This window comes from Chaetodon trifascialis, chromosome 5 (genome assembly GCF_039877785.1).
Source record: "Chaetodon trifascialis isolate fChaTrf1 chromosome 5, fChaTrf1.hap1, whole genome shotgun sequence".
Classification (NCBI taxonomy): Eukaryota; Metazoa; Chordata; class Actinopteri; order Chaetodontiformes; family Chaetodontidae; genus Chaetodon; species Chaetodon trifascialis.
The window spans coordinates 3,387,817-3,398,302 of record NC_092060.1 but is presented as its reverse complement, the minus strand read 5'-3'; the positions used below and the strand labels follow the sequence as shown (position 1 = coordinate 3,398,302).

Below are 10,486 nucleotides of genomic sequence, written 5' to 3'. Positions count from 1 at the left end.
TATTAGTGGAACAAGGAAAATACACAATGTTATCCATGTTTTTCAAGATTTTATTTGAACAAACCACTCAACAAATAAAACATTCAAATAAACAAGCCATTTATTGCAAACACATTGTGAACAGTTGCGATCACGCATGCACACACACACACATTGACTTTATGGACTGACCTCTAACTGACCCCTAAGCCCTCCAGTGTCTGACACACCTGATTCGATTTTTTATTCAGTGTGGAACTTCAGGAAGCAGTTGCGTTCGGGGGTGAAGCAGAAGTGGACATTGCATTTACGGCACATGGCTTTCGGTGTACCGTTGCACCGTGACACCCTGCATCGTCCCTTGTCCCCAGTCATGATGAGCCAGTGGGCTGTTTGATCCAGACGGACATCTGGGACTGGAATGGGAGCTGCGGGTCCTCTTCTCCTCTTCTCCTCGTATGCGGCAGCAATGGACAGGCTTTGACGACCTCTCTTCTTCTCCAGGCTCTTCCCACTTTTGCAGAGGCCCTCTGCGACATATGACTTGAAGGTATAGAGCTTCATTTGGTCTTTCTTCTCTATGCCAGTGCCTTCACAGTCTCTTCGGTAGAGCAGCCAGGTGGTAGTGATGATCATATCCAGGAAGTGGAACACCAGCCGGTGGTACCACTACTTCGATTCAGTAGAGTGCAATCAGTGAGTCGAGCAGGTCCACCCCACCCATGCTCTGGTTATACTCCTGCACCACAGCAGGACGGGGGACTTTGATGTATTTTTTTTGTTTGCGATAACACCTGTAATAATAATAACAGATTATTTATTTATTTACTTATTTATTTATATTGTGCTTTACATTTGGAAACATGCTAAAACCAAACAGATCATCTATTTCTCAGAAAGAAGATAATATGATAAGATAATAGAAAATAATATCACCTGTCAACCTCGGTGACAGGATTGGCTCCAGTGTGGTCACTCAGAAGGGTCACAGAGCGGTTGTCGTACCACTTGACAACATGCAAGGTGGTTTCTCCCACCAGGGCCATCTTCTCTTCGAATGCCCCACGTCCTGCTCTCTTCAGATCAGCATCGCTTTTCAGGTTGACCCCAGGTAATCGGTTGGCACGAACAGTGCCAGTGCAGCGAATTCCCTGCTGAACCAGTGTGAGTACAAGAGGGACACTAGTGAACCAATTGTCGAAGAAGATCTTGTAGTTTTCTTCCTTGGGAATTGGCTGGGCCAGGCGGAGGACGATGTTTCCACTAGCTCCAACATCTGCCAGCTCAGGAGGTTGGTTGACTCTCCCAGTGTAGATCTCAAGATTGTATGGTACAAAATCAGATCCTGCCAAGATGAGAATCTTATAGCCCCACTTCTTTGGCTTTGATGGCAGGTACTGTTTCAACCTGTGTCTTCCCTTGAAGGGCACCATCTGCTCATCTACGGACAGCTTCTCACTCATTGGGATGGAGACCAGTTTGGATGTCAGGTGAGTGATCAGAGGACGTATTTTGTAGAGGGGGTCATTTTCCTCCTGTCTCTCATTGTTGTTGAAGTGGAGGGATTTCTTGATGGCTTCCCATCTGTTGAGGGTCATTGTGTCTGCTACTTGGGACACTCGGGGGGCTTTGTTCCAAAACATCCGGGTTGCTGGCAGACCAAAGAGGGACATGTAGACCACAGTGCCCAGGAACTGCTCTAATTCACTGGTGGTAAGGTTGAGGGGCTTGTTGGGGTCACACTGAATTGCATAGATATTGGATTCATCTACAATAACGTGAAGAATCTCCTCAGAGAAGAACTCTCTGAAGTATTGGAGGGGGGACATGATGTCATCAGCTGTTGGCAGCTGGCCCTGCCATTCTGGGTAGACATCAGTGTTGGTGCTGTGGAGTTTTCTCCATCTTGGGAGGTGAGACACTTCAGCCACCTCTTCATTTTCATCTCCTTGCTCTTCCTCTGTGTCAGACTCGCTACCTTGATGCTGGTTTTCTCCTGAACAGAAGAGAAACGAAGCACATATTAGAAATAAATAAATGCAACACACACACACACACACACACAGTTACAGTTACTTTACCAACTGACCCCTAACTGACCCCTGAGCTACCAAGTATCCTTCAAACCTGATTCAGGGATCCATTCCTCCTGGTCCACTTCCTCACTGTCACTGTCAAGTTCACTGTCCTCACTGTCTGTGGGAATGGCCCTAACCTCACATTCCTGCTGCTTCCTTCCATAAAATGTCTTTGCATCCATGTCCTGTAACATTATCAGTAGATTGTAAAAGAAAAACATTGACTATGATCATTTATGCATACAAACACATCCCCATGCACACACATGCTAATGCATTATATTGCATGAACAAAATTGGGCTAACTGCACAATGTTGCCCTGAGGCAACGAATGAAAAACCACAGTTTTAGTACATAAATAAAAACAAAATAAGTAATCTAACAATCAAACATGCTTCCTTGCACACGCATGCACATGCACATATTTTTTTGTATGAAGTTATTTCAATTTAAACAGGTTATAAAGTGACATTTATCTTACCAATTGGTGGCAATGTGTCCCATGCGGCTTGTTTTCCTGAAAGGACTGCTCTACGCACAAACAAAAGGCCACGCCTACTTCAAATGGTCATTTCATTGGACAGAGATGTGTCTGGTAGCATTATTTGAAAAAAAAAAAAAAAAAAAAAATTCTTTAAAAGGGCCAGTGTGGGATCTAAAAATGTGGTTTGTTGCCTGAGGGCAACGGTATGCAGTAGAGGATCATTCATAAGGTCATGGCTGTGATGATAATTTGCCGAGTTCCAGTAAGTCTTGTCCAATGGGACATCAAATTAAGACTTTGATGTGTTGATTCTATGTATAGCATATAGTTGCAAAGTATTAGGACCAAGAGATGCAGACCCGGAGACAGGATTTGTGTAAAACAGTTTATAACAGTTTATAAAACAAACGGGAAACAGAAAACGCACTCAACGAGTGGATAAGAAACAAACAAAAGAGGCACTCAAACGGAGTGGATGAATATCAAACAAAAGACGCACTCAAACGGAGTGGATGAACCAAAGGAGCTCCGACGAAGTGGGTTTGACAAACGAGGCACGCGTGGAAGCGGCAGGGAGGCACTGAAACAAAGAAAAACACAGCACACGGTAAGTGGCTGGAACTAAATAATGGACAATAAACAATTTCTCTGAGATCTAGGGGAAACAGGAGACGTAGTACTTACTGACCAGGAAACCAGACACCGACATGGGAGGATGAAAGAATAATCCGGCAAGGAAGAGAAGACTGCTCACTCCTTAAATACACAGGCTCATCTGGGAGAATGAACACAGGTGAGTCGAAGGAGGTGGAGCTGGCAGCAGGTAAGGGGCTGCCCAGCCACGCCAGAATGGGTGAACAGACAAACACACACACACAGGGAAAAGGGCAGAGAGACAGGAAGGCAGGATCCTAACAGTTTGGTGTGGAATAACTGTCTGAGGAGGAAAAAGCGAAAAAAGTGCATTACCAAAAAGATGGAAAAGTTTAGTAAATAACTATTGTTTTTCCAAAACACCCCAGTGCTCCTCTTGTGCTGTGCCTTTGTGTTTTGTCCCCTCTCTTGAATTTTGCAATGCCTGGCATGTTACCAGTAATCTCTTAAAAAATAGGCTATAATAATCTCAATTCTCATTAGACTCACTTAGTCATTAATTCAAGAAATTAACACTCGCATCCTCATTCTCTTCAAAACTACTTCTCACTATTGCCAAACTCATTCCTTTTATTATCCAACTATAGCTTCTTCATTCAGTTTATTATACATCATATAATCCATACTATTCATCGTATCATTCATTATTCATATCCATTCTCATTATTGTGCCAAGTAAATAATACTTTTCATTTCAGTTGTTGTCAGATGCACCCCAAACCCAAAGGTTTAATGACCTAATTCCCCTACATCAGTATTAGACTCTTTGCTTACGTCAGAATGTACATAAACCTTCTCACTGCTTTAACCAGACCATTGACCTTGTTCTGACATTTGGCATTGAAATTGAATACTTAATCGTCACCTCACAGAATCCTCTTTTATCAGACGATAATTTAAAAAATTTTGAATTCATATTACCAGACTACCCGTGAGCAGGCAAAAATTCCTATACCATCCAATGCTAACTTAAGTTCCTCCCAAATTGACTACCTGGTTGATAGTGCTACAGGTTCATTGCATATGACACTTGACTTAATATTTATATTGAGAATATATATATTAAAACAAAATATACCACAAAATATAGAACAGAATATAAAACAATATATATATACTGAGAAAAAATAAACAGTATATACAAATGGGTGTGCAAAGCAACGTGCAAAGTAATACATATGGATGTACAAAGTATTACAAACGGATGTGCAAATTAAGTTTGGCTACAAAAGGATGTGCAAGTTGAATTTAGTCAAATATGTAACAGCATAAGTGAAAAGTTCAGGGGGCATCCAGAGGGAGGAGTTGTATAGGTTGATGGCCACTGGCAGGAATGATTTCCTGTAGCATTCAGTCCTGAGTTTTGGTGGGATGAGTCTCTCACTGAACGTACTCCTGTACCTGGCCAGCACATCATGAAGTGGGTGTGAGACGTTGTCCAGGATTGTCCATAGCTTAGTCAGCAGTCTTCTCTCTGACACCACCGTCAGAGAGTCACACTCCATCCCCACAACGTCACTGGCCTTGCGGATCAGTTTGTTGAGTCTGTTGGCGTCTGCCATCCTCAGCCTGCTGCCCCAGCACGCAACAGCATAGAGAATAGCACTTGCCACCACAGACTCATAAAAAATCCTGTCCATAGTCCGGCAGATGTTGAAGGACCTCAGTCGCCTTGGGAAAAAGGGACATAGAGAGCGGTAGTGTTCTTTGCCCAGTCCAGTTTATTGTCAATAGGTACCCCCAGGTACTTGTAATCCTCCACAATGTCCACACTGACCACCTGGATGGAAACAGGGGTCACCAGTGCCTTGGTTCTCTTCAGGTCCACTGTCAGTTCCTTAGTCTTTACCACATTTAGTTGCAGATGGTTCTGCTCGCACCATGTGACAAAGTTGTCCACAGCAGCCCTGTACTCATCCTCATTGCCCTTGCTGATACATCCAACTATTGCGTACTATTGAGTCATCAGAAAACTTCTGAAGGTGGCAGGTCTCTGTGAAATAATTGAAGTCCGTGGTGTAGAGGGTGAAGAGGAAGGGAGAGAGAACGGTCCCCTGTGGAGCCCCAGTGTTGCTGACCACTCTGTCTGACACACAGTGTTGCAGGCACACATACTGTGGTCTGCCAGTCAGGTAGTCCACAATCCAGGACACCAGGGGGGCGTCCACCTGCATCGCTGTCAGCTTGTCACCCACTAAACATGGATGAATGGTGTTGAATGCACTGGAGAAGTCAAAAAACATGACCCTCACAGTGCTCGCCGGCTTGTCCAGATGGGCGTAGACACAGTTGAGCAGGTAGATGATGCCGTCCTCAACTCCAAGTTGGGGCTGATAGGCGAAATGGAGGGGGTGCAAGAGTGGCTTGACAATGGGCTGGAGCTGCTCCAGGACAAGTCTCTCCAGAGTCTTCATAATATGGGAGGTCAGTGCCACAGGTCTGTAGTCCTTTGAGGCCCTGGGCCGTGATGTCTTTGGCACAGGAACGAGGCACGACGTCTTCCGCAGCATGGGGACCCTCTGGAGACTTAGGCTCATGCTGAAGAAATGGTGAATAAATCCACAGAGGTGCTAGGGGGCACAGGCTTTGAGCACCCTGGGGCTGACACCATCAGGCCCTGGAGCCTTGAGACAGAATTCATCACCTCCTGCCATCAACAGGTACTGATTTATCTTCAAACACAGAAATGGTGGAAATCGTTATTAAACCTGTTTCAGTTTTAGACTGTTTTTCACCTGTCGACCTTCACCAACTAATTTCAATAATTTCATCATCAAAATCATCAACCTGTATTCTCGACCCCATCTCAAAAAAGCTGCTTAAAGAAGTTTTACCTTTAATTGACTCTTCCTTATTCGACATGATCAATCTCTCTTTGTCAACAGGCTACGTACCACAGCCCTTTGGAGTAGCTGTAATAAAACTTAAAAATTCCCTCTGGCTCCTGTTTGTGGATTTATCTGGCCATATATGTAGAGCACTGAGTCAAAGTCTTTTATAAAAGAAAGAGAGGTGGCAACGACTAAAAGCAAAAGGCATCATGTGAAATTTAAAAATCCATCCAACTAGTTTTACTTATTTTGGGTTTGGAATTACTATTAGTTTAACTACCATATGTTAGAAACTCACCCTCAGCTCAAATGGATCTTGAATTCAATTCCAGGTAAAAAGGTTTGAAATAAAGTCTGGAACAGGGGTTTAAATTCCTGGGGGGAATTGGTGGGTCTGACCCTCATTAAAGTCGAGATGAATTGAAAAATGCCTTTTAGTGTCACAGTCCAGCCCAGCACAACACCTGTTGCTGCAGTTCTTCAGCCACGCCCCATACCTGCTCACCTGCATACCTAGCCTATTAGACTCATCAGGAGGGTATTTAAGCAGAGTTGTCATTCTTTCCAGTTGCCAGATTATCCATGCGTCATGCCAGACTCTCCAGCATTTCATTCCAACCTGATTTCTGTTATTCGACCTTGCCTGTTCCTGACTACTCCGTCTGTCAAATCCCTGTGTCTGTGGGTGTGCAGATCTCACCATCACGGTGGTATTGAAGAGCATATTCCTCCTCTGAGAGTGGTTTCAAGCACGCTGAACTCCACCAGTGATTTCCGTGTTTAATCCGCCCTCATTACAGTACCGTCTGAGCTGGTCCTCTGCTCAGCACGGCACAGTGTTACCCCAGTTGTCCGTCTCCCTGTGTTCCCCGTAGATCGGCTGGCACTGCAACTGGGTCCTCCACTAGCCCGTTACATTTTAGTTCATATCCCATCATACTGCGCAACCTTTTTATTCCTGTATCAAAATCCAATCATGTTTTCATCCTGTTAAAAAAAAAAAAGACATGAACTCAAATAAGCTTGAACCAACCAGTTGCAATCAATAATATGATGACATTTATTAATCAAACAATCTTTAACTTTTACGGGCATGGAGCTAACATTTATTAATTAGCTAGCAAGCAACAGCATGTTAATGTGTCTTCAGGTGTTCGCCACTTCAAACCTTGCTACATGGGACAGATGAGAGGTCTTCCTGTTCTGGCAATGGGGCTGTTGCAAGAGGCGAATAGCCTGGTTGTCTACTACTGAGTGGAGGGTAGCATCCAACTCTGAATACTATTGTAACACAATAAGGTCTTGACTGAACTCTGAGTTAACGACCCGACAACTCCACCCCGGGGATTTCACCCAGGGAATACATCATATAGTTAATTAGCACTTTGACCACACAGGTAAACTTCACAAAGAATTGAACAGAGATGTGGTTTTGAGTTGATAAAAAAGGGTGTTCCTTTGTTTTTAATCTCCTTCAGTAATGCAAAACATCACAGACCATATGACATAAAAAAAAACATAAAAACTGAAGGAAGATTGTTCAGCAGCTAGGCCTCAGTGGTTTCTGTCCTTGCAGCAGTGAAACACGGGTTAGGCAATCTTGCGATCTCTACGTTGCTCACTGAAACACTACTACACAATAATAAAATTACCTTGGCTGTACAACACACGGTCAGCGCTCAAATTGACCAGCCATGGTGAACAGGCTCACGGACGGCGTCACCGTTGTCTTTTCTGAAGTGTAACAGCACCACACGGAAACAGCAGCATAAGAGGGAAAGAGAGATATCTGCTGGTGTGCCGCCGCATTTATGTGCTGCTAATGGCACTGATTGGGAGCTTCGCTACCGGTGGGTGACCGAAGGAAGCGGGGACGCTGCTAGGACAGTACTGTGGCCCCCAGTGGTGGGGCAGACCTAACGTGCCGGTTAAACTATACTCTAGAATTCTCTCAGTTTTGTTATGACATGCCATGTTACATTCAAATTCCTCCCAATCTTATATGCTGCCTGCCTATCCTGGTTCACTCAAATGCCATTCATCAGTGGCCTGTTACACCAGCTACATGCAAGTTCTCTCTGTTTTTTTATACAATTCAAAGTTCAAAGTAGAGTTAAGCTAACTAATACTAAGTACTGACTATCATCTTTCAACATCGTGGGTGAGAAGGAGGAAAGCCCAGGAGAGTCAACCCAAACTTTTGTGGTCATATTTTTTAAGGCAAGACAGATTTGAATCTTTTGCATTGGGCTACTGTGAAAACTGAAACATTAGCCTAGCTACTACGTAAAGGCAAATCCTATCCAAAAGTCAAACTATGTCACCTGTCTTCTTGCTACCTTGAAAGTAGTCTAGAAATCTTTTTCAAAGGTGCCATATATTTCTCACTTCTCAATTAACGGAAAAAATAGGAGTCACTATCTTATCCATTCCTTTTGGTAAGAGGCCAAGACAGAATCCACAGTGTGGAATGTTGAATGAGATGATGTGGAATGTTGATTTATTTTTTCTATTAGACTAAGTATGGTAAAGTTATATTATTGGATGTTCTATGCATTCACTGTTAGTCAGACTCAAGCCTAAATGCTGTTTTCAATTAAATTCTATTTATATACCACCAAATTACAACAAAAGTTGTCTCAGGACACTTTCCATATAGAGCTGGTACAGACCAACCTTTTTTATCTACAGAGACCCAACAATCCCATCATGAGCAAGTACTTGGTGACAGTGGCAAGGAAAAACTTCCTTTTTATATAGTGGTAACACATCTGCCTACCTCTTTTGCATGTTGATAGTGTCTTTGGTTCTTGTACAGAATTGTATGGGTCTGTGTGTAAGTAGAAATGATGGCCTGCTGTTGTTGTGCGTATGTGTGGGTCTGACTTCCTTGCATTTTTTTCTGCAGAATACTTAGTTGGTGACCCTTGACTTCAAAAGTCGTTGTGTGATACATGCACCATGGGCTGGTGTAATAGATTTGATCTGTCATCGTTGACAGACTGCAGATATTATGGTAAGCAAACAAGATACTGTAAGAAATGTTAGACTTCAGCTCCCTGTTAGGTTTAGAGTTTTTAGAATAGGACCCAAGGGGGCAGGAACAAAGCATGGAACTAAGGGAGCTTTTTAAGCATAAACAGCTTATTTAACAACAACAAAAACCCTATACAATAGTATAAATAACTACAAACAAAAAAGCAATCTCAAACACAAAAACAGCCCTTAAACAAACATTCAACTACACCGTGGCAAGCGGGTTGGAAAAAAATGCAAAACTAGGAACAAGGGCTAGGGACAAGCAAACTACTAGAAAACAAGCCAGGGAAAAAACAAACAAGCTACTCATGAACTAGGCTAGGAGTAAACACACCCAGGCACTAGGAGCTAGGATTGGTACCAACACTCGAGACAAATGGCTGGAAAGTCTAGCATAAAGCTGAGAACAATCTCGCTCCGGGACAGCTCCGGCATGCTGCTTAAATAGGAGAGATAATGTGTAGATAAGTTTCAAGTGCACCGTCTGCCCCACCAAACAGCCTGGCCACACCTCCACTGCCACACTGGAGGGGAAAACTCAAACACACACATTAGTCCCAGCGATAACAAAGAAAAACATAACACAGAAACAAAGAAATAAAACTGTGTTGCTTAACACTCCCTTTATGCCCTGAAGAAAAAGTTGACCCACCAATTGTCATTGTTTTATTCAAATTCTGGTCTGGAAAGTAAACTTTTGAAGCCAGCAATTGTGCTGACACCTACAAAGTCAGATCTGATTTCCAGCTGTCCAACACAGACACCAGGCCATGTCAAACAATGCGACTATTCAGTTCCGCAGAGAAGGTGACAGCACTCTCTGAACTTTCTGTACTCACTGTCTATAAGGTCACAGAGTGGGGAAAGAAAGGAAGAGAAATAGCAGCAAGGAAAACCAGCAGGATGTGGAGTAATAGACAGATGAATGCTAGGTTTAACCCAGAAGAAGTTGATAAACGGCTGGTGTTGTGAAGAATTTCAACTTTGTAATGTGCGTGGGATTATACTAGCGAAGAGCCAAAAAAAAAACAAACTGTACACTGAAAAGATAAAAGTCAAACGGCTGTTATTTTCCATCTTATAAATAAATCAAATGTCAAAGAGGACTTTTACTTGATATGTTGAGCTTTATTTCATGTGAAAAATTGAGACATCCTTGTATAAAACGTGCTGATGGCAGGAGGGAAAATAATTGCTCTGCTGCTGTTTTAGGTTAATTCTTGGACATGCAATAGCATATTCCCTTGGCAGTTATAATATTTGATGTATTTTTTGATGTTTTGCTGTGATATTGATGGAGATGTGTGATACTGTGTGGCCTGTTATACACAGGTCAGTTTTTTTCTGTTCTACCTCTTCTTTTGAGTGTTTTTGCCTTGGAGTTACACATTTTCTTCTGTGTGTGGGGGCACCTGAAGCA

The 10,486-nt window shown here is 43.0% G+C and overlaps 1 protein-coding gene across 1 annotated transcript; it reads right to left on the bottom strand.

The window, feature by feature from the left end:
* Positions 1-222: 222 nt before the first annotated feature.
* Positions 223-5,610, bottom strand: LOC139331759 (piggyBac transposable element-derived protein 2-like). Its single transcript, XM_070963382.1, has 5 exons — positions 5,449-5,610; positions 4,935-5,150; positions 2,107-2,242; positions 924-1,975; positions 223-648 (listed from the first exon to the last, which is right to left on the bottom strand). The coding sequence occupies exons 1-5, from the start codon at positions 5,608-5,610 to the stop codon at positions 223-225; spliced, it is 1,992 nt and encodes a 663-aa protein (XP_070819483.1).
* Between the last annotated feature and the right edge of the window lie 4,876 nt (positions 5,611-10,486).

Excerpts from the sequence above, each read along its gene's own strand:
- LOC139331759 (XM_070963382.1), bottom strand. The coding sequence starts at position 5,610 with ATGAAGACTCTGGAGAGACTTGTCCTGGAGCAGCTCCAGCCCATTGTC. Across the intron at positions 1,976-2,106 it reads GGAATGGATCCCTGAATCAG|GAGAAAACCAGCATCAAGGT; the intron begins GTTTGAAGGATA and ends TCTTCTGTTCAG. Across the intron at positions 649-923 it reads GAGCCAATCCTGTCACCGAG|TGGTACCACCGGCTGGTGTT; the intron begins GTTGACAGGTGA and ends GAATCGAAGTAG.